The sequence below is a fragment of the Eschrichtius robustus genome, chromosome 6, assembly GCF_028021215.1.
Source record: "Eschrichtius robustus isolate mEscRob2 chromosome 6, mEscRob2.pri, whole genome shotgun sequence".
Classification (NCBI taxonomy): domain Eukaryota; kingdom Metazoa; phylum Chordata; class Mammalia; order Artiodactyla; family Eschrichtiidae; genus Eschrichtius; species Eschrichtius robustus.
In genome coordinates, this window is record NC_090829.1 from 13048884 (window position 1) to 13070576 (window position 21693).

The 21693-nt window shown below is 48.9% G+C and overlaps 1 protein-coding gene across 1 annotated transcript; it reads left to right on the forward strand.

Moving 5' to 3' along the window:
* The first annotated feature begins 675 nt into the window (after positions 1-675).
* On the forward strand, positions 676-3321 carry NUDT16 (nudix hydrolase 16). The gene is made up of 3 exons (XM_068545911.1): positions 676-834; positions 930-1199; positions 1960-3321. Exons 1-3 carry the CDS (start codon positions 697-699, stop codon positions 2137-2139), a joined length of 588 nt encoding a protein of 195 aa, XP_068402012.1. The 5' UTR covers positions 676-696; the 3' UTR covers positions 2140-3321.
* Positions 3322-21693: the final 18372 nt, after the last annotated feature.

Below are 21693 nucleotides of genomic sequence, written 5' to 3' on the forward strand. Positions count from 1 at the left end.
CTCGTGGGTCTGTCCATCCTATCCACCACCTATTGCCACCCCCAATTTCAGAACTACACTATCCCCATCCCAGAAAGTGACGGCGCCATCCACCCTGACGTCATCCTGGCAAAGTCCCCCCGACACTCAATCAGCTACTGAGTCCCCGCAGTGTCACCCTCAGGATGGCTCTGACACCCATCGCTCCTCTGTTCCCACCACCCAGGCAAGGCCGCGGCTCGGAAGCCAACTCTGCCAACCCTTACCTCACCCTAGGACCCGGGCTTCGTGTACCATCCAGACCAACTAGGTGTGGCTCCCAGGACGCGTCCTTAATTAGATAATTAAACTCTACCAGCCTGCAAACCTCTTCGCATGACCCAGCTCTCCCAACCGGCTGGGGAAGTCCCCTGGAGCTAGACTGTGACGTCAGCACCATTAACGGTCTCCCGCCGCGTCCAGGACCTGGCCACGCCTGCAGCCTTGCCCGTACCAAGGCCAACTTCCCCCAGGTCCCACTTGGCCCTAGGCTTCCCGGGGCCAGACACCCGCCGCCGCGCCCCGTTCTGATTGGCTGCCGCCCGGGCCCACGGCCGCGCCCCGCCCCAGGCCCTGCAGGGATTGGTCCTGGCCGCCGGGCCCTGCAGGGATTGGCCCTGGCCGCCCCGCCCGCTACCCACGTCGGCCCCCTGGACAGCCGAGCGGGGAGGTCCGGTCATGGCCGGGATGCGCAGGCTGGAGTTGGCGGAGGCCTTGCAGCTGGGGCCGGGCTGGCGGCACGCGTGCCACGCGCTGCTCTACGCGCCGGACCCGGGGCTGCTCTTCGGCCGCATCCCGCTGCGCTACGCCGTGCTGGTGAGGAAGGGGCGCGCCCGGCCACCGCCCGCCCCCGCCCCGCGGCCAACGCCGCCTTGGGCGCCCCCGGCCATCTCCGCTTCCCTCTCCCGCAGATGCAGATGCGCTTTGACGGGCGCCTGGGCTTCCCCGGCGGCTTCGTGGACTTGCGGGACGGCAGCCTGGAGGCCGGGCTGAACCGCGAGCTGGGCGAGGAACTGGGCGAGGCCACGGCCTCTTTCCGCGTGGAGCGTGCCGATTACCGCAGCTCGCACGCCGGGTCCCGGCCGCGCGTCGTGGCGCACTTCTACGCAAAGTGCCTGACCCTGGAGCAGCTGACTGCGGTGGAGATGGGCGCGCCGCGCGCCCGGGACCACGGGCTGGAGGTGGGGCCAGCCCAGGAGCCCACCCCGCGTCCTCCAGCTCCCGAAGGCCTGTCCCGAAGTTTCCTCGTGTAGTTGGGGTCTGGGTGACTAGTTGCAGCCAACCTGGTCTCCCTGCAGAGATCTAACCCCCTCCCCACTTCACAAGCCTCTACAGTTGTCTTTGTAGAACACACCCACCCAAGTTACTCTTCTACTCCCCCTTGGTAGTGGCAGGCATTGCACCTTAGTCCCCTGTTTTTCTTGCGTAGGAGAAGTGGCCTGATGTTTTGTGGGAAAACCCTGGCACTTAGGCGAGGGGAGAGGGGGACATTGTGTATGGCGATGGTTCTCAAACTTTGGCGGGTATCAGAATCATCTGGGAGGCTCATTAAAACTGATTACTGGCCCCACTCCCAGAATTGCCAGCTCAGTGGGGGAGGGGTAGAAGGACCTGAGAACTGCGTGTTTCAAAAGTTCCTAAATGGTGCTGATGCGGCTGCTCCGGGGACCGCATTTTGACGACTACTGGCGTAGGGCCCAGGGTGCATCCCGGAGGCAGGAGCCACTACAGTGATGTGGGAAGGGTTAGCTTTTGCGGAGCTGGAGAGCATGACCTGGGTCATTTGTCTGCAAAGACCTGGGCCCTCTAGGGCCACAGAGGTGTGCATCCTCAGGCCTGGTTCTGCTGGACTGATAAAGGGGTGAGACCTCTGATCTAGAAAGATCTGGCTGGGACGAGCTCCCTGCGTTCCCAGAGTCTCATGTCTCCTTTCTTTTCCAGGTGCTGGGCCTGGTACGGGTGCCCCTGTACACCCTGCGGGATGGTGTGGGAGGCCTGCCTGCCTTCCTGGAGAATACCTTTATTGGAAATGCACGGGAACAGCTGCTGGAAGCCCTCCAGAACCTCGGACTGCTGGAACCTGGCTCTTTCGCACGCCTTAAGTTCTCAGCTCGTCCCTAGCGGCTGCCCTCCACGAACCCATGGAACCTGCCTGAGATCAGGGGCTTTGTACTGGGGAGGGAGGGAGGAAAAAGGGGATGTTTTCTCCTCTGGGCCTGGGCCTGATAGATGATAACAGATTAAAAGGGAAAGGTATGTAGTGTGTTCTGAGCAGACCGTGGTGACTCATGGCATCAGTGGCAAAAGTCCGCAGCTCATCCTGGGCGCCCTGACAGATTCACAGAGCCTGCCTCTTCCCTGTACATGTGCGCACACACAGCCTAGTGACCCCCAGACACGCACTCACACATAAGCTGATGCCTCTCCCATCCCTCGCCATGTCCAGTTTAAGCAGGAAGTGGCACATGTGGGGCGTAGCTTGTCGCCATACCCATCTCCTTGCTGGGGAGGAGCTTCTGAACCAGGGAGGGTCTCTCCCCACACTCCTACATGGCTGTTCCCAGGGTCTAGCCCAGCCCATGGTTGTTGGGGAGGACAGAGAAGCAGAGGACCCGTTTTCCCCCTGAAAGTAGTTGCATCCTTGCCTGGGGGTTGGCCAGAGCAGTACCCCCCCCGAAAGTGTGGTAGAGGGCCCTAACCTACCCCCTGCCCTCTTCTGAAACTGGGTAGAAGGGGTGAGGAAAAGGTTTGGCCTCCTTGGACTGACCTTGGACTCGAGACTCCTGGGTTCTGGTGCATTTCCTCCAGGGCTTTCACTTGGGATCCCTTAGACTCTGGGGACAGTGAAGGGAGCTGGCCCAGCCCTGATCTAGACCTGCCCCAACAAAAAAGAGTCTCCCAGTAAAGAAGGGCTTATAGCCGGGCCTCAAAGCCCTTCAATTCCTTCAACAAATTAGCTGTATGAGATATTGGTGATCTAGGGATGTGAGAGCCATAGACTGCTCTCCGTGCGGCCAGGAACCTTTTTCTTAAAGGGCCAAATGGTAAATATTTTAGGTTTGGTGGGGCACATGGTGTTTGTAGCAACTGCGTAACTCTGCCAAGTCAGAAGTAGCAGTGGACAATACATAAATCAGTGGGTGTGGCTGTGTTCCAATAAAACCATTTAAAAAGGGATGTGGCCAGCCTGTGGGCCACAGTTTGCCAACCACTGCTCTAGAAAGGAAGATAAGATTAATTAAATTATGATGCTTATTTACTTGTTTTATTTATGTCCGTGTTAAGAAGGAAATAAAGGATTGCTACAGGTCCCACCTTGGTATCTTTCACTTTTAGTTGAGGTGGTCCAGAAGGGCCTTTGTGAAGAGCATTTAGGCTGAAGGATGGAAAGGACAGCCAGGGAGGAGTGTGGGGAGAGGATTCTGGGTGTTCCAGGGAGGAGCACGTGTTAAGGCTCTGGGAACGAATCTTGGCAAATTATCCCAGAACAAAGGTAGGGAGTGAGACTCCATTTCTCAATTGGGGGTGGCAGCGGGGGGTAAGGGGAAGCAGAGAATTTGCAGCAAAAGGCCAGTGTAATTAGACTAAAGTAAGCAAGGGGAGGTGAAGCAGGAGCCAGATGGTACAGAGCCTTACAGGCCATGGTCGGGGCAAGGTGTGTGGAGCATGGACTGGAAGTGGGTAGGAGGGGAAGTGGGAGGTGGTGCTGATCTGGGCCTGGATGGCAGAGGAGGTGGAGAGAAGTGGGAGCCCTTGAGAGATGGTGGTGGCGGCATTGACAGGCCCTCTGATGGGCTGGCTTAGAGGGTGGGGTGAGGAGAGAGAGGACTCAAGGGTGACTTTTCAGCTGGTGCCCTAAGGTGTTCAACTTACGGATGAAGGGAAAGCCTGGCAAAGCTGGAAGGGAGACCACACAGGCTTTTGGAGGGGATGGAATCAAGGTCATTTTGGAGGTGTTGCGACCTAAATTTGTGAGTCATCCACATAAAAATGGTGTGGCAATACTTCATACTGGATGGGGTCATCCAGGGAGAGAGAAAAGAGAAGAAGACTCAGGGCAGGGCCCTAAGCCCTGAAAGTCTGGTGGGGGGAGCAGGACACGTTCAGGAGGACAAGGAGTTGAGAGGAAGCTGCTTGAAAAGGGTGGACATGCCAAGCTCTCATGAGCGTTTCGGTGAAAGGAGGGCAGAACTGTCTCTTGGATTTCTTAGCGTGGAGTCTTGGATGACCTGGAGGGGAGCTGTTTCAGGAAGGGGTGGGCGTTGGTTGAGTGAGTAGGTGGTGGTGGGGTGGACAGTGAGAAGCAGGTCCAGAGGGTGTGAGAAATGGGGTGAGAAGTGGAGAGGGCTGTCAGGTCAGGGAGGGTTTGCAGTGGGAGAGCCTGGGTGTCGATGGGAACAGTCAAGGTGGAGAGTGGAGAGAGGGTTCCTGAAGGGGCACAGTCGTGAAAAAGGAGGCGGGCTGAGCCCTCTGAGAGGAGGACAGCCAGTCCTGCAACACAATGGGCTCAAGAAGAGGAGGGGAAAGTATAGAGGAGGAGGGGCTCAATTAGTGGTGGGCTGAAGGAGCTGTAATCTCTTCCTGGTGAAAGGAAGTGAGACCGTCGGCTGGACGTGGGTGGAGGATGCTGTCAGAGGGCGTGAGGCAGTCCTTCATCCGCACCTGGGAAAGCAAGTCGATTACAGAAACGCAGAAGGGCAGGCGGGGCTGAGCTGTGAGACCAGGATCTAGGTGCTCAGATGTACCACATCTTGGGGGGGACGGTGTACACACACACACACACGTGTTTCCCCCACAGCTGCGTTCAGGTGGGACAAGGTCACTGAGGCAGAGCTGGACCTTTCCCAGAGGAGCACAAGGGAGGAGGGGCAAGGGGGCTGAGATTAGAGGAGACGTAATGCTGGACTGTGGGGTGTAAGGTTTAACCTGAATAAGACGGGAATTGAAGGCAGGAGGTGACCCCGGAGGGGTTAGTGAACTGGAGGTCTTGGTGAGGTAGGACTCCAGCATGGGCTGCGGTGGGTGGGGAGGGGTACTTGAGCCAGAGAGGGTGTTTCTGAAGCTGAGGTGGAGCCATCATGGGAAAGTCAAGGTCCATGTGATGAAGCCAGAAACTGACGGCTGCTGGAGAAGGTGGTGTGAGCTACTAGCCGAGTCCTCAGCGAGGCTCCAGGAGGGGAAGGAGGGTGTTGACAGGGCAGGAGCCCTGGGCGAGAGGGCTGTGAAGAAGGGGTGGGTGGGGATGGGTGGCAGCTCTTGGCCTTTGAAGCAGTGGGGGTGGGAGCAGCTGTGGAGATCAGGTAGGTGCCTGGAGAGGTGGCCGACTCTGTCCTTTGTCTCCTAACCTGGCCCTGACCCTCCGTCAGCTCCCCAGGTAGGCAGGCCGGGGGAAGGGATGCCTGAGAGCCTCCCAGGGCACAGCCCGCACCCGCTCCATCTGTGCTGTGTGTCCCGCAGCCCTCGCTCATCCCTGTGAGGAGGCAAGGACCCTGTGGCCGAGCGGGATCAGAGTGATGGCACCTCTTACCTTACCTGGAGCTGGGCCTGTGCAGACCCGGCCCGGGGCCCAGCCGCGCACATTGCTTCACAGCCCTTACAGACTGCATCTTACTGCTGGGCTGTCCCGACACGTCAGAGCCTCCTGGCAGTGCAGTTGTCAGCTTGCCTTTTTGTTTATACTAAATCTTCTTATTTTTTGGCTCTGGGGATTGTTGAGGGGGACAGCCTGTGGATCCCCTGTATCACCCCCACACGCACTCTCCCAGTGAGAGGGTGCCGTCTCAGCCAGCCCCCCTAGAGTGTTCATCTTTCTGTGGCTTGTGTTCGTTTCGCCTGCCTCATCTTCCCATCTGCAGGCAGGCAGGGAGGTGATGGCACACCTGCTTCTGGTCTCTCCCCTCTTATCCAGTACCTTCCTGCTGCAGTATGAGGAAACCGCTTGGCCTGGAGAAACCAGTCATCAAGGGGAGAGAGAAGCCGGGCAGCTCCGTGGAATCCTTGACCCCATTAACTGCGGTGGTGACTCAGCCAGCACCTGACCTCTTCCTCCTCTGAGCCGCTGGGTTTGTGGTTCCTGTGGGGAGGGTAAAGCAGGCAGCACTTACCCAGCACGGTCTCCACCTGATGCTGGCCCCTCTCGCATTTTGTTTCATGGGAGGTGAGTGGCCCCGGCTGCATCCCCCCAAACACCTATTTCTGCCTTTCTCAGCAGAGTCAGCAAGATGCTCGCACTTCTCAGTTCTCTGCTTTTTCCTTGCGGCTGCGGCGGCTGGTGCTGAATTCACACTTTTGGGCCCCATGCTGTCCGGAGCCAGAGTCTCCTTGGTTATCCAATTTCTGGCAAAGCTGCTGCTTTGAGCAGAAACATTTGAGGAGAGTGGCCGCCACCTTCACAGTTACTCAGGCCAAAGGCTGCTGAGTAAACCAGACCAGGGCAGACGTGCAGATGAGGGAAGGCGGGGGTCCTATGACTTTGGTTTATTGCACAGAAAACTTTTTTCTCCAAACCGTCCCCTCCACACAGACAAATGAACATGAGAAAAAAAACAGAAATTTTATCTGACGAAATTAGTGAATGGCGACAGAATCTGAGCCCAGCTAACAAACGCTGTACCTTGGCCCTCCTCAGGGACAGGCAGTGAGCAGGAGGTGGGGGGTTATATTTAAAACACGTTCACTTCTGAGGAGGAAGGACAGGGCATGGGCAGGGCAGAGGAAAGAGGAACACCCACCGTGGACTTAAGGCCACAGAAAACTCCCAGGAAAAGAAACCACATGGCCTCGCCCCCTAACTCTGCAAGAGGCAGGAACATGGACGTTCACGTTCCTTCCAGGTAAAGGCAGCCTGGTAGAGGCCAGAGGCAGAGAGATGAAGCTGCCTTCTGGGGCCTTCTCCCCCATCCCCGCCCCACCCCTGCCAAGTGCTCTGCTCACCCTGATGCGCATATGAGCGCTGCCCCCTCCTACCCCCCGGGGCCTGTTACCCTCCACAGGCATTCCCAGGGGATGCAGTGGCAAGGACTTCTCTCTTTCTTCTCAGATGACCCTGGTGGGGTTTTCAGTAATTATAAAACAGCCCTTGGAAAAGCCCCGGGAGGACGGCTGTTACCCACAGCCACAGCCCCCCAGGCTCTCCTGGCCACTAAAGAACAGACTGATCCATTCCCAACTTCCTGCGGTCCAGGACTGGTTCCAGGTGGGGATGTAGGCAGAGGCCAGGTAACAGGGAGGGGCGAGCAGGTGAGTGAGCCATGTGCTTGTTGAGGGCAAAGGAGTGGAAGGATCGCCTCCAATTCACTGAAGTAAACAGGAAATAACAACATGCGGTCTGTTCATGAAAGGGACGTGAACGCTGGCTGTAAATGATAAAGAGCATTCTCTAGAAGACTGATTCCCCAACAGAAGCAGGCTTTGCTCAGGGAATTTAAGGAATATGTGGACTGGGGAATAAGAGGAAAGATGGGATAAGACACAAAGAGCTGGCAGCCCCGAGGAAAGGGTTTAAGGGGCTAGATCTGTATTAGCTTTCTTTAATTGATCAAGAGTTTATCCACAATGACCGCATGAATTTCAGATTATATACAGGATATCTATGGAAAATGCAAGGAGAAGTCAACACAACAGTATTGGGAGACCACAAACTCAGTCCTTGGCAGATAAAATGTCAACGTTTAAGTACAGGATCTAGGATATATAATAACGATGATGATGGCAACAAATATTCTGGCAGTGCTTACTGTGCTGTGGGCACTATTCTTAGTAAGCTCTTTGCATGTGTTAACATTATGTGACAACCCAACTATATCAGGTAGAGATACTATTATATTATCTCCAGACTCCAAACAAAAAACTTAGGCACAAACGTCAGCAAAATGAAAGATAAATCCTGAACTCTGTTGATTGAAGCAGAGAATCTACCTTTAAGGACCCGGGAAACATTTACCAAATTACTCATCTATTGGGCGTTAGAAAACCTCAGTAAATCCTCTCCAGTCTTGTACCACCTCTGAAATGATAGAGTACACATCACACTCTCTGAGCACAACGTGATAAAACTGGAAATAAATGACAGGGAGAGACACATAAACTTTCTTCTTTATGCTTTTTCATATTGCCTGAACCTTCTACAATGTGTACGTATTTTGTTTTTAAAATGACCAGTTAAAAAAATAAAAAGGAAATTGCTTTTTTCTTGTGAGTTTACAGAAACCCAACCCAAATGAATCTAAAGAAAAAAGGAAAGGATTCAGGGCGGACATGGGACCCATCCCAGGAAGAATGTTGGGTAGTTTGTTGAGTTGGAGGACTGAAGTTCTTCAGCCCCAAATGAGAAAGTCACGGTGGAGCTTGAGTGGCCAGGTGTGGTCACATGCTCACCTGGGCCCTCCCTGCCGGCACTAGGACTATGCAGTTGACTGACCAGGCCAGGCTCCTCCGCCCTCGTGGTGGCTGGGGGAACAGAGAGGAGATCTGGGGATATATAGCAGACCCCCGAGGGAGGGGGCAGGGATGCTGTGTAGCACAAACAACCCATGCCTAGCACAGGTGGAAAAAAAGACTAAAGACTCAAACTTCCTCTTTGTTCCAATAGGGATCTTGTTCATGAGATTCCATAATTCTTCACGTGGCTGTGCTTTTGTGTAGAAACTCATGCCTGCAATTTGCAGCCAAAGTGTTGCTCCATGCTGCTACGTAGCCCCCACAGGATCCCTTTTAATGGCTGCATAATATTCCACACAGGCATTTCCCCTGCATTTTGATCACCTCCCCTTTAGTTTCTCATCCTCCGACCCACCAGAGCTGAGAAAGCAACTTTGACCTCAGGCTCACTGCAGGGCAACCCTCATCCCCTTCCCCAGGCCACTGACCCTCCACCCCTGCCCCAGATCCCCCTCCCACATGCACCTTTTGCCTCACTAACTCTCATTCTTTCTTATTTTTAATGTCACTTCCTAAGGGAATCAGTCTCTGGTCCTGACCTTCTGGACTAGGTTAATCTACTTCATACTATATAGAAAATGATAGTATAAAATGGGATAAAAGAGTATGCAACCCCCCAAAGTAGGAAAGAATACCATAAGATCATGTCAGGTAATTAACTCATCATAATTTTATGGGGTTTTTTTCCCTGGATTTTGTCATGTTTGTGGTATTTTTCAGCTTTTTAAAGTTGTTATTGTTTGTGCTTTTACATCCTATATCGATATTCCCTTTGGTTTCCTTTTTTCTAAATTTGGTTTCTATTTTTCCTAAAGAACATTCCCCAAGTTGTATGAGATTCATGTCTCACGAAGACTAGTCCGGCTGAGTGTGGAGGCCTGGATGCCCTCGCTATCGGCGTGGAGCAAGGCAGGCAAGGCCTGTCACCACCTTACACCCCATGCAGCCCCCGATGCCAGGATGGAGCCCCAAAGCCAAGGCCAGGGTGTAACTGAATAGGGAATTATCTGTCATCCATTTGACCTTTTTCCAGCTTCTAGAGCTAGCTCAAGTTGTTCCTTGCTTATGCGATAGATGGTAAGTTATCTAAATTTTCCATCCTAAGACTTCAGGGTGATGAAGAGGAGAAGAGGGCATGGAGAAGGTAATTGAAGCTCTGTGAGCAGGAAGTGGCCAAAACAGTGGTCTCGGAGCTCCAAGCCTTTCCCTGGAGACGCTGTTCTTGGTGGTCACGTGGAGGATTTAATGGCTCTAGACCGGTCATTCCCCGTGGGAATGACACCCCATCCTCAAAGGTGGGTTCCATCTGCTATGGTCATGTAACAAACCATCCCCAAATGTAGTGGCTTAGAGTAACAGCAGTTCCTTTATCCTTCATGGCTGGGGTCAGATCCAGGCTGGACTTGAGCAGCTGCAGGCCGGCCAGGCCTGTCTCCTGCCACGCAGTCTCAGGCTTTTTCATGGTAACTGGCTTGGGCTCCTCAGAGTGGTCACCTCAGGGTGGTCAGACTGCTTACCTGGCCGTCAGGGCTCCAGAAAGCAAGATGGAAGTTGCACGGCCTTGTCTGAATCAGCCTCAGAAGTCAACTTCATTTCTGCCATGTTCCGTTGGTCACAAACAACAAAACTCACATAGATTCGAGGGGTGGGGAGGCTGGGCTCCATCTCTGGATAAAGGAGTGACCAAGTTCTAGAAGATCAGGTGGGACAGATATATTTGCAGCCATCTTTGGTGTCTAGAAGTGTTGATTATAAAAGAGGGTATTGGGTGTGAGAACCCTCCTTGCAGGCCTACCCTGCCTCAGCACACCACTCACTCCAGGAACTCTTCAGAGGGATCCAGGCATGAATTTGACAGGTTTGAATTCAGAGTCCTTGAACACAGCTCCTGCTGTGGTGCCGGCTTTGAAGCTCATCCTTCTCCCACTGGGGTGGGGCTGCCAGGAACGAGGCCGCCAGGAAGAGCCAGTCACAGCTTAGACATCTCTGGAGATGCACGCAGGGTGGTGCCGTGTCAAAAGGCTGAGGTAGACAAGTTCAGGTCCTGGGCTTTTCCCTGGTGAGTTTTGCAGCGGTGGTTGTGTGTGGGGAACAGCAGGTCTGACGTCCCCTTGTTTCCATTATTCTAAGACAGACATTAAACTCTCTGAAGTCAGGATAGGTCTTACAACTCATGCCAGGTGGTGGTCCTGACATGGTCGTCACCTGCTGCACATGGCCTGAAAACCTGTGGGATGAATTTCAGCAGCTTGGGAGGAAATCCCAGAGACTCAGGTGGAGAACTCTTAAGAAATGTTGCTCTTGATGGCACAGAGGTCGATGTTTTGTAGAAAAACACAAACACCTAACACCTCAAGTTGAAAAATGATTCAAAAGAGTTGAACACTCTGCAGAAGTTTTAGGAATATTTAAATCACTTTACTTTGGGTATATTTCCCGTGTATGCACAAGAGTGATCTATGATAAAAAACCATGTCTAATGAAGTAAAAAAATCTTCAATATATAGAAATTTTTAGAAAATGAAGTGATAAGAAAACATCGTGTTATGGCTTAATGGCAGAATTTTTCTTTCTTAGAAGTACATAAAATAATAATGCATGTAGCAGTCAATGATGTCTTACAGTGGGTGAAATGCAGGAGGGGAGAAGCTCATTTCTCACCCTGGAGGCATCTGGAGTCCTAAGTGACTTCTAAGAAATAGGGCACAGCATGCATTGGGGGCTGAGAGACAGGGGTCAGAAAGGCCAACGACTGGCTGGTCTGGCTCATCCGCCACTGCCCAAAGCACCAGGCAGAGACCAGGACGGGCAGCGCTGAGCTTGGAAGCAAGAGGTGAGGTGCTGGAGACCGGACAATGTGGCCGGGCGGGTGGGGCAGGATGCTGGTGGAGGCCTCCCCAGCATGGAACAGAATGGAGGTTCAGGGTGCAAGGCTTGGGAGGGTGAGTGCCTCTGCCTGTCGGTGCCATCGATGACCAGACCAGCCCCAAGTCTCCTGTGAAAGAGAGGGCCCAGCCAAGCAGGGAGGAGATCACAGTGGACACGAAACTGTCTCCAGAGACAAGGGCTAACGGTGTAGGACAGGCAGCCTGGAGGAGGCGGGCACAAGGGGAAGCAAAGCCTTTATGGATCTGGTGTTAAGGAAGGAGTTAAAACTGTGCTGGGTCTGTGATTGGGACAAATGTTTCGGGCAGAATAACCAACCACTTGAACCATTCATAGTGACTCCAGCACCATGTACTTTAAGATCTGTTCAAATATTGGCTTCAATACCCCATTTCCCAAACTAGAATATGGTTGGTTGAAATGGCTCCAACTTTTTGGGACAAAGTTGTTGACTGTTTAAACTGAACACGTGGTCCCCATAGGTATCAGGCACCTGCCCTCAGGCACTGCTGAGAAAATGCCAGTCCTCACTGTAGTAACATATTAATTACATCACATGGAGTCCGTTCCTGGAAAGGCCTGCTTGCCCCAAGCCTCCTTAATGCCTACTTGTTCTTCAAAGCTTGTCCTTCAAAGCTCATCACCCCTTTAGGGCAGCTTTCATTCCCCTCATTTGGGCTGCCATGGCAACTTGAGCATGCCTCCACAAGAGAACCATCCCACTGGCCAGAATTCTTCCTTTGATTTTCTTTTGGCCCTACTAGAACATGACTGTGTTTCCCCAGCATCTGGCATGTTACAATAGAGTAGGCCCAGTAAGCACTCAGTAAAATGCTTATTGAATGCATGCTTCTTGAAAAGTCTTTTCTCTTATGAAAGCTGAGCAAGCCAGTAGAAGCTCATTTTGAATATTAATTCATATTAATTTTTGTCCAAGATTTTTCTTTTTTTTTTGAAAAATAATTTTTTAAATTTATTTATTTGGCTGTGTCAGGTCTTAGCTGCAGCACGCGGGATCTTCATTGCAGCACGCGGGCTCTTCATTGCAGCACCTGACCTTCTCTCTAGTTGTGGTGTGCAGGCTCAGTAGTTGTGGCATATGGGCTTAGTTGCCCTGTGGCATGTGGGATCTTGGTTCCCTGATCAGGGATCGAACCTGCGTCCCCTACCTTGGAAGGCAGATGCTTAACCACTGGACTACCAGGGAAGTCCCTCCAACAAGTTTTTTCACATTGTGGCACATAGCACTGGAATGGGATTCAAGACTCTTGTACAAGTCCAGGGGCCTTGTGTCCATTAGGCAACTTCCTGGTCTCTCTGGGTCTTGGTCTCCGCATCTCCTGTGCACATCTCAAGGGTGCCCTGTGTCTTCCATTATTTATCACACTGCCTGACACATAGTATGTGCTTAATAAATATTTGAATAAATTAATCTGTGAAATGAACAAAAGGTTATGATAAATTATCTCAAAGGTCCCTATTTGGCTTCCTAAATAATGCAAAGAAACACTTCTAGTCACTCTATCCAATCAAAACACGTATTAGTTCTTAATCCTTGTGATACCGTTTAACAAAGTCAGCTTACACTGGCTGCTTGGAGGTATCCTAGCAACTTATTACCATAGCAACATCACACTTCCTAGTCTTCAAATATGGGTACAGTCGAGATGAGCTGACCTAGTATTTACATTGAGGTTTGGAACTCAAGACCAGCCCTGCTGATTGTTATGTGATAAGGTTTTTGTGGTCCCTATGGAATGGACACTCCTCAAATTCTCTTCCACCTATTGGCTGATAACTGAAATTCTATGGTTCATCTCCTTAGTGTGAAGGGCTTTATGTCCTTCAAAAAACATAGAACATCCACTTTTTTTAAACCGTGTCCAATATCAGAACAAATATCTTTGTGTATTGGCTGCATGGAAATTTTAAAGATAACACTGGTGAGTTGAGAGGTCATGTTGCTTCAGTTTCATGATATTATTTTAAGGGAATTAAACTCACAAATCATTGTTTCAGGTCTGCTAGCATGACAGCTGGTGGCAGTTTATCAGACCGCAAGATAGGCCTCCAAGTGCATTCATTATAGCTAATTGTAATTACACTAAGATATAAGTTATTTATAGCAAGTGTTATTTTCATACATTTTAACAGATAAACCAAGCCCATTGGATGAATGATAGATTTTTCTGATGTGAAGGAAAATCATTCTGCATATGTAAGACTGTCCACCTTGATTATGCACGCCACTGCAAGGAATTTGGGTCTGGGATGAAAGGCAAGAAGTCAAATATAATTCTGGAAATGTACATACCTTTTCATTTTCTGATGGGCATATATTATTTATGAAGTTTTGGGTTGTAAGTAACAGAAGATCCAATTTAAACCTTTTTAGCTCATATACCTGGAAATCTGAGAAGTATGTAGATTTCAGGAATAGTTGACCCAAAGGCTCAATGACTTAGTTTTATTCTCTCTCTACACTATACTACTATAGTGAGGGCTCCATCTCAAGGCTGGTTCCCCTTATTTGTATCCAAAGCAAGAGTCCTTAGCTTTGCCATGATTGACCAGCCCTGACCAACCCCTATGGTCAAAGGGCAACCATGAACTTTGGCCTGGGTGGCCTAAAGCAGCGACTGTGCCCAGGGGAACAGGATTAAGTGAGGGTCGGTTCTATTCAGATCTCATGGCTGCTATTCAATGAGGGAGGAAAGAAAACCACAATGTCCAAACCACCCATAATGGTACCATGGAAGACAGACCATTACCTCTGAATAAGTACATAATTACTTTTGTCAATCAAAGTGTAAAGGGAGCACAAAGGAAACTTGTATTGTTCTGCCTGTATTGTATTGTATTGTTCCCTATAGTTGAAGAATTTATGTGAAACCATTGGCTCTCCTTGGCAGCTTTCCCAGTTCCGTCCCACATTCAATTAGAGACTGGAGTCAGAAATGGACTTTGTAGCTTATATACCATGGTAACGGGAGGCCATAGCTAATCTTGTGTCCTAGCTTTTGTTGTTTAGAATGCGTGGGCAGAAAGAGTCAAATGGCCTGTCCTCTGTCTGGCACAAGCATTCTGCTCTAAATCAAAGTGGAATAGTCAGGCCTCAGCAGCAGTATCTCAAATGGCCGATTTAAAAAAATTACTCACAAATTAGGCTGTTCTCCAAAGTGTGTTTCGAAACATTGATTTGCTTAAGTGACTCTAAAATCAGTAATATGGTTAAGACTCAAATTAATGGGCTGGTATAGCCTTTCAGGTTTATTTCACAGGCTCTACTTGGCCAGAACATTTTGCATTGATTCTTGTCATCCTTAAAGCAGACAAAGCACCACACTCCTTCCTCTGGAGGATCCAGAAGTAAAACACTGTCACCCCTCAAGTCCCTGGAGGTTGTGTGAGTGTGTGTGTGTGTGTGTGTGTACATGTGTACCAAATGTGCTCACTTATGAACAGAGAACTGTGTGTCTACCCTGTACAAGCACTTAATCTAAATCATTTTATTTAATCTTCAGAGTCATTGTATTAAATATGAGTCCAATTTCACAGATAAGGAAACAGGTTTGCAGAGGCTAATGATTTGCCAGCTGTCCTAGAGCTGTAAGTTGCGAAGCCTGACTTGAACTCAGGTCTGCCTGTGGTCACAGCTCAGGATCTGACCCACCAAGCTTCACCGCCTCACTCTTTCTCTGGCAGTTGCATTAAAGTTTTCATTTTGCTGTTAGCTTTGCCTCCTTCCCTGCCCTGTCAAATTCTATATTCATTGACTTGATACTGATTGAGCACCTCCCATATGCCAGACACTGTTTCAGGAGACACAGCAGAGAACAAAGTAGACAGAAATCCCTCCCTTCAGGAGCTTACATTTTATCAAGAATAAGCTCAGTTGTCTGTGTCCTGCTCTCCCAGATTTTCCCCCTAAATATCCTTTTCCTTCCAGTCCTTCAATAAACTCAGAGCATCTTTCCCAAAGGCTCCTTGCCCTGAAATATGATTCAACATTTCAGATTCATAAGGGCAGTGGGAATTTGCTTCTATTCTTCTGATCCAAGATACTCAGCTGCCCCCATTGCTTTGGCTTCAGGGGAGGCATCAGAGTCCTGAATTGACTGCTTGCCCAGTGGTGCATGGGCATATGTGCATGGGGGTGACCTGTGCGTCGAGGGATGGGTGTTTGGACTTAGTGTCACAGGCCCAGTTTCCAGGGGAGCAGGTCCTGAGATAGAGATTTTCAGGCAAGAAGTTTGTTGAGACGGGCTCTCAGGCACAAACTGATCGGAGGGAAATGAACTGCTGTGCAGCTACTTGACCTTAAACTGGCTTCCTCATTTTGGTAATACCAGGAACATGTATTTGACTGGCTTCTATTATTATTTAGTTCCTTTTTCTCTTAAGGACTATGATATTATTTTCTTTAGTTGTAGTTACATTTGGACCTCAAGTTATACAGATTATCTCCTTTAATCCTCAAAACACCCCAATGAAATAGATAGCACCATCCCCATTTAACAGAGGAGGAGACTGAGGCACAGCGAGGTTTGGGAACATCCATGTGTTTACACTACTACGTGGCAGAGCTGATATCTGAACCCAAGACTACCTAACACTGGGGCCCGAGCTCTTATCACTGTGCTACCCTGACTCTCCCCCTTTCTCAAGGTTGGCCTCAGTCTCCTCTAAGTTTAGCAGTTAAGATATACTCTTGGACTGTCTATGACCTATTGATTTATTTATCAAATCATTCAACAAGCATATCATATTCTGGACAGTGTTCAGGGCACCAGAGCTATGATTTATAAGACAGACCCTCAGAATATCTCACAGGATGGTGAGGGGCTTCAGAGAAGTAAAAAGGCACTTAGGAGACAGAGTCATACGTGCTAAGCTGTGGAAAGCCTTGTGTACAATGGAGTACATAGGAAGGCTCTGAGCATTCGTGGGGGTGGGGAGATGCTCCGTGAAAGTGTCAAGGAGGGGATGTATGAGCAGGAGCCTAAAGCAAGTATCCAGGTAAACGTGTGTGTGCGCGTGCAGGAGTGGGCACGGGGAGATGTTCCAAGAAGCAGAAGGTTACACATGCTTGAAGTGGACCCAGAAATTGGGGGGAATCCAGGATGTCCGGGGCCCCACTTGAGAGGCTGGACATGGTAAGAGCTGTGACCGGGCAGGGGCAGATCAGGAAAGCCTTCCAAACCCCGTTACAGACTGGGTTTTGCCCTGAGAGAATTGGGAGACCACTGCAGGGTGTTAAATAGGGCGACATTATCCAATTTGCTTTTTGTTTTGCCAATACGTTTTTATTTTGTTTTCTTTTTTAAAGCTTTATTGCGATATAATTGCCATACAATAAACTACACGTATTTAAAGTATACGTTTGGTATATGTATAACTGATTCACTTTGTTATAAAGCAGAAACTAACACACCATTGTCAAGCAATTATACTCCAATGAAGATGTTTTAAAAAAATGTATATATATATATATATATATATATATATATACTTTGAGACAAGAAGAACCTAATACTAAAAAAAAAAAAAAGTATGCGTTTGGGTGAGTTTCCACACACATATATCCTGCTGAAACCATAAACACCATCAGGAGAGCGAACATGTCCATCACCCCAAGCATTTTCTCCTGCCCCTTTTTAAATCCTCCCTCCTTGCCTCACTCAGAGCCCCAGACGACTGCTGATCTGCGTTCTGTCAGTAGAGATTAGTTTTTATTTTCCAGAGCTTTGTATAGATGGAATCAAAATTTATATGTATTCTAAAGAGTACACATTTTTGTATTATTTCAGCAAGATTATGGGGACTGCCATGTCAAGAATGGATAAGAAGACTAGGGGCTTTAGCTAGTGAATTATTAGCTAAAGTAACTAACGCCTTCGGAAAGGGGCTCTTTCTGAAGTCACTCTGTTCATTGCATCACAAAGCGGCAAAGCTACGCCCCCTCCCGCGTCCTCTCTTAGGTCCTTGTTTCCGGGAGACAGAAACCTAATTCAAGCTGTCTGGAGTGTGCGCGTGCGCACACGTACACAGGATTTTATTGGCTCTGCCATGGAAAAGCCCAGCAGTGGTTGCCTTTAGGCATTTCTGCTCTAACGACCTGATAGGACTTGGTTTTTCTTGATCACTTAGTTCTCACCTCTTTCACCTCCCATAACCACCGTTTCTGTTGCTGTTGTTGTGAGGACATTTAAGATCTCAGAGCAACTTCCATTGTATACAACCCCCAGTGTTGTTAACTGTAGTCACCGTGCTGCACACTAGCTCCCTGGAACTTATTCATCTTGTAACTAGAAGTTCGTGCCCTTTGGCCACCATCTCGCCTCTTCCCCACCCTCCAGCCCTTTAGAGAATATTTATTGTGTTTATTTAAGCTCTTGCCCGGTGAGTTCCAATCAACGTCTGCTGTTCTGTTTGTCGTCTTTAGGTGCAAGGTTATTTCACCCTGGGAACTCATGTTCCTGTTTTAAGCTATCCTCTCTGGTTTTGAGGAAGAGCCAGATCCCTCCACGGGAGTTTAAGAAGAAGGGAAGGGACGAGCCCCTGGGCAGACCACTTTGGACCTCACAGAACCCCGCAGACTACAACATTCGGTACCGTGCTGCCAGGCACCTCCTGTGAGCAGGGGTTTCCTAGGTTAGAATCCGTCATCCTGGGGAGCTTGAGGTGGGAGAGGTGAGTGAGCGGATGCTAAGTATCAGCTGCCGGTCCAGTTTTCATCAGCTCCTCGCACCAGCAGGGCTTCTGTGGTACTTCTACGTACCCTGACAGCACTGGCCGCCTGCACTGATGCTGCAGGTTTCTGCGGCCAAGAGGCTGCTCTGATCCATCCAAGGCCAGGCCATGGAGAGGGAAGAGAATTTAGAATCCTCTCTCTGCCCATACCCTCCGTCTGCTCTGCCCTCCCGCTGTCTCCCCCATCACACCAGCCTAGACAGCCTGCCTTCTCCCCAGGGGCATCTCACACTTTGGAGGTGTTGTTGATAGTTTTTCAGATGCACGACTGCACCTGCTTCTACAGCTTTTCTAGGGAGGCTCTGGGTGGAGGGAGTTGGCAAGGTGGTCAGCGCGCTACTTTGTCAGAGTTAGGAAAAGGCCTGCGCACACATCTCATTTTACAGAGCAGTCAGCGTGCCTGTGAGTACCACTCCTCTCCTAGAAGGAGTGATGGGGAGGGCAGGACCAGGAAACAGGGTCAAGGACCAGTGCTTTTTAAGGCAGAAGAAAAATGTCAAATTTGAGCCCCCTATTTTCTCCTCAAATTAAACCCAAGTTAGATATTCTTTTAGGCAATGACTCAGAAACTCTGAAAAGAGTTTAATAATAGCTCTTGATGATTCATTTGAATATTTTACTCTGAAGTTGCTTGTCTTTGAGGAATGTTGGTGTGAAACTTTTGCTCCCAGGAAGTATGGGTGAAGATCTAAGTACTCACTGCTTTGTGAAGTGGTTATGATAGTAGCAATTAATAATTGTATTTCTCTATGCTCTGCCAAAGCAGTTGGGCATTGCAGAAACACTTTATTATAAAGCAATAAATAGATAAATAACTAAAAACTTTAATTAAGCTGCTTAATTAAATTAAACGGTAATTAAATTACCGTTTCATTCTTTTCTTTTTTAAAGTGTCTACAAACTTTAAAAAATAATGTTTGGGGACTTCCCTGGTGGTGTAGTGGTTAAGAATCTGCCTTCCAATGCAGGGGACACAGGTTCGACCCCTGGTTGGGGAACTAAGATCCCACATGCTGCAGGGCAACTAAGCCCACGCGCCACAACTACTGAGCCCGTGCGCTCTGGAGCTCGCCCACTGCAACTAGAGAGAAGCCAGTGTGAGCAATGAAGAGCCTGTATACCGCAACTAAGACCTGACACAGCCAAATAAATAAACAAATATTAAAAAAAAAGTTTGAACTAATTGCTTCAGGAGATACCAAAGATTACCATTTGCAGAAATACATTATTAGAACTAAAAGTCCAAGATTCTAAAATGCATTCGATAGCAATGCTTCGATTTGAGGCAAAAACCTTTCCTAATGATAGAACCAAGAGGGTTCTCAGCCTGACAGTTTTAGGCCTCGCCTGCCACTAGCTAGAGCTGTGTGACCCAGGGCAAGTCTCTTACTCACTGGGCCTCAGTTTCCTCATCTGTTAAATGAGGTCACTGGAATAAATCTCTTAGACGAAAGGACTATGGGACCTTTATCCTTGAGATGAGGGAGAGGGTCCCAGTGCCTGGGAAATAGGCATACCACCAGTTTCTACTACTTCTGCAACCCAAGGACAAGGAAGAAAGGAAGCAGCCCACAGCAACCTCCAACCTCAACTCCAGGAACCAGGAAAGATTCTCAGCCACCTCCCAAATTATTTAAAACATAATTCAGGAGAGACCGGCCAAGATGGCGGAGTGGAAACAACTTGAGCTCACCTCCTCTCATGGGCACACCAAAATCACAATTATCTGCAGAACAACCATGAAACGATGAAAAAGACCAGAACTTACCAGAAAAGATCTTCTACAGCAAGACACAAGGAAGGAACCACAAGGACGTGGGTAGGAGGTGCAGATTCACAATACAGTCAAGACTCCAGCCTTTAGGTACCCCGTCCCAGCCCAGCATCCTTGAGGACTGAGGGCATGACAAGGCCACCATCGTGTCCCATGCACGGCTCACCAGTGTGCAAACTGCCCCTGGAGAAACCAAACCCCAGCCCAAGCCAGTGGGCAAACTGGGCTTGATATACCGGAGCACTCTTTTCACACAGTCTTCCAGGAATGGATCTGCTGGAGCATGAAATGTATCTGAGTGGTAGATATCATGAGAGAGAATGGAAAAGTGGAGCAGCCCAGGGTCCATCAACAGAGGAACAGTTAAACAAAACATGGTGCATTTATGCAGTGCGGATTACTTGTTAGTAAAAGGGGATTACAGATTCCATGCAACCACATGTATGAATGTCAAAAACACACTGAGTGAAAGCTGGGCTGAGAGAGAACATATTGTATTGTTCCATTTACATGAAACTCTAGAACATCCAAAACTGACCTGTAGGGGTGAGGTGGGGTGGTGGGCATGGGGATGGACTGGAAAGTGCAGTAGGGAACTTCCTGGGTGATGCAATGCTCTTTATCTTGATAGAGGTTTGGGTTACGTGAGTGTATGGGTTTGCCAGTTAAGATTAGTGCACTTCATCACAGACACAGAAAACAAATTTATAGTTACCCAGGGGAAAACGGGGACCAGGAGGAGGGATAAATTAGAAGTTTGGGTTTTGCATATACACACTACTATATATAAAATAGATAAACAACAAGGACCTACTACATAGCACAGGGAATATACTCAATATCTTGTAATAATAGAAAATAATCTGAAAAAGAATATTTATACACACATATATGTATAACTGAATCTCTTTTCTGTATACCTGAAACTAACACAACACTGTAAATTAAGTATAATTCAATTTTTAAAAAATGGTTAAAAGAAAGTTTAGTGCATTTCACAGTACATAAGCTTCATCTTAAAAAAAATAAATATTGAAGCTCTAGTTACTAGTACTATGTGTGCTGAAAAGTTTAGGGTGAAGGATGCTGGCATCTGCAACTTACATCGCATTACATCACACATATGATGGCTGGATAAAGGGTGGATAGATGAATACAAATGTAATAGGGCAAGTAAAGTAAAATCTTAGTGGTAGAATTTAGGTGGTGGGTACATGGTTATCCTCTGTATAATTCTCTTAACTTTTATTTATGTCTGAAACTTTTTATAACAAAATGTTAGAGAAAACATGTGGGCCTTGTCATGCCCTCAGTCCTCAGGGATGCTGGGCTGGGACGGGGTACCTAAAGGCTGGAGTCTCCAGACAGGCACCTCAGGATCTGGAGTAGCCCCATCCACTGTGCAAATACCATTTTTATGAGTGCCCTGATGTGAAAAGCCTTGGGCAGCCCTGACTTAGGCTTAAAATGAGGGAGACATCCATCCCCCATGGAAAAAGAAACCGAGATGTTATGGAATCACACTTGAGATTTCAGCAAACTGTAAACAGATGTGTGCACACACACTGTACATTCAAAGGAAAGCCTCCAGGTGAAATAGGAATAATCCTAAGACCGTGTTGTAGTAATTCAGAAGGAAAGTGTGAAAGAGCCCTAGCAACTTTCATGTGGAAAATGGGAACACCAGCAAGAGCGCACGTCTGAGTGTGGCTGAAACTGAAACAGTCAGCAAGCTCCAAAGGACTTTTACAGAAGCAGAGCCTGCCCTTTCGGTCCCCTTTTGGCACCTCTTTCCGTCCTTGTAGAAATGGCCCGCATTCCGG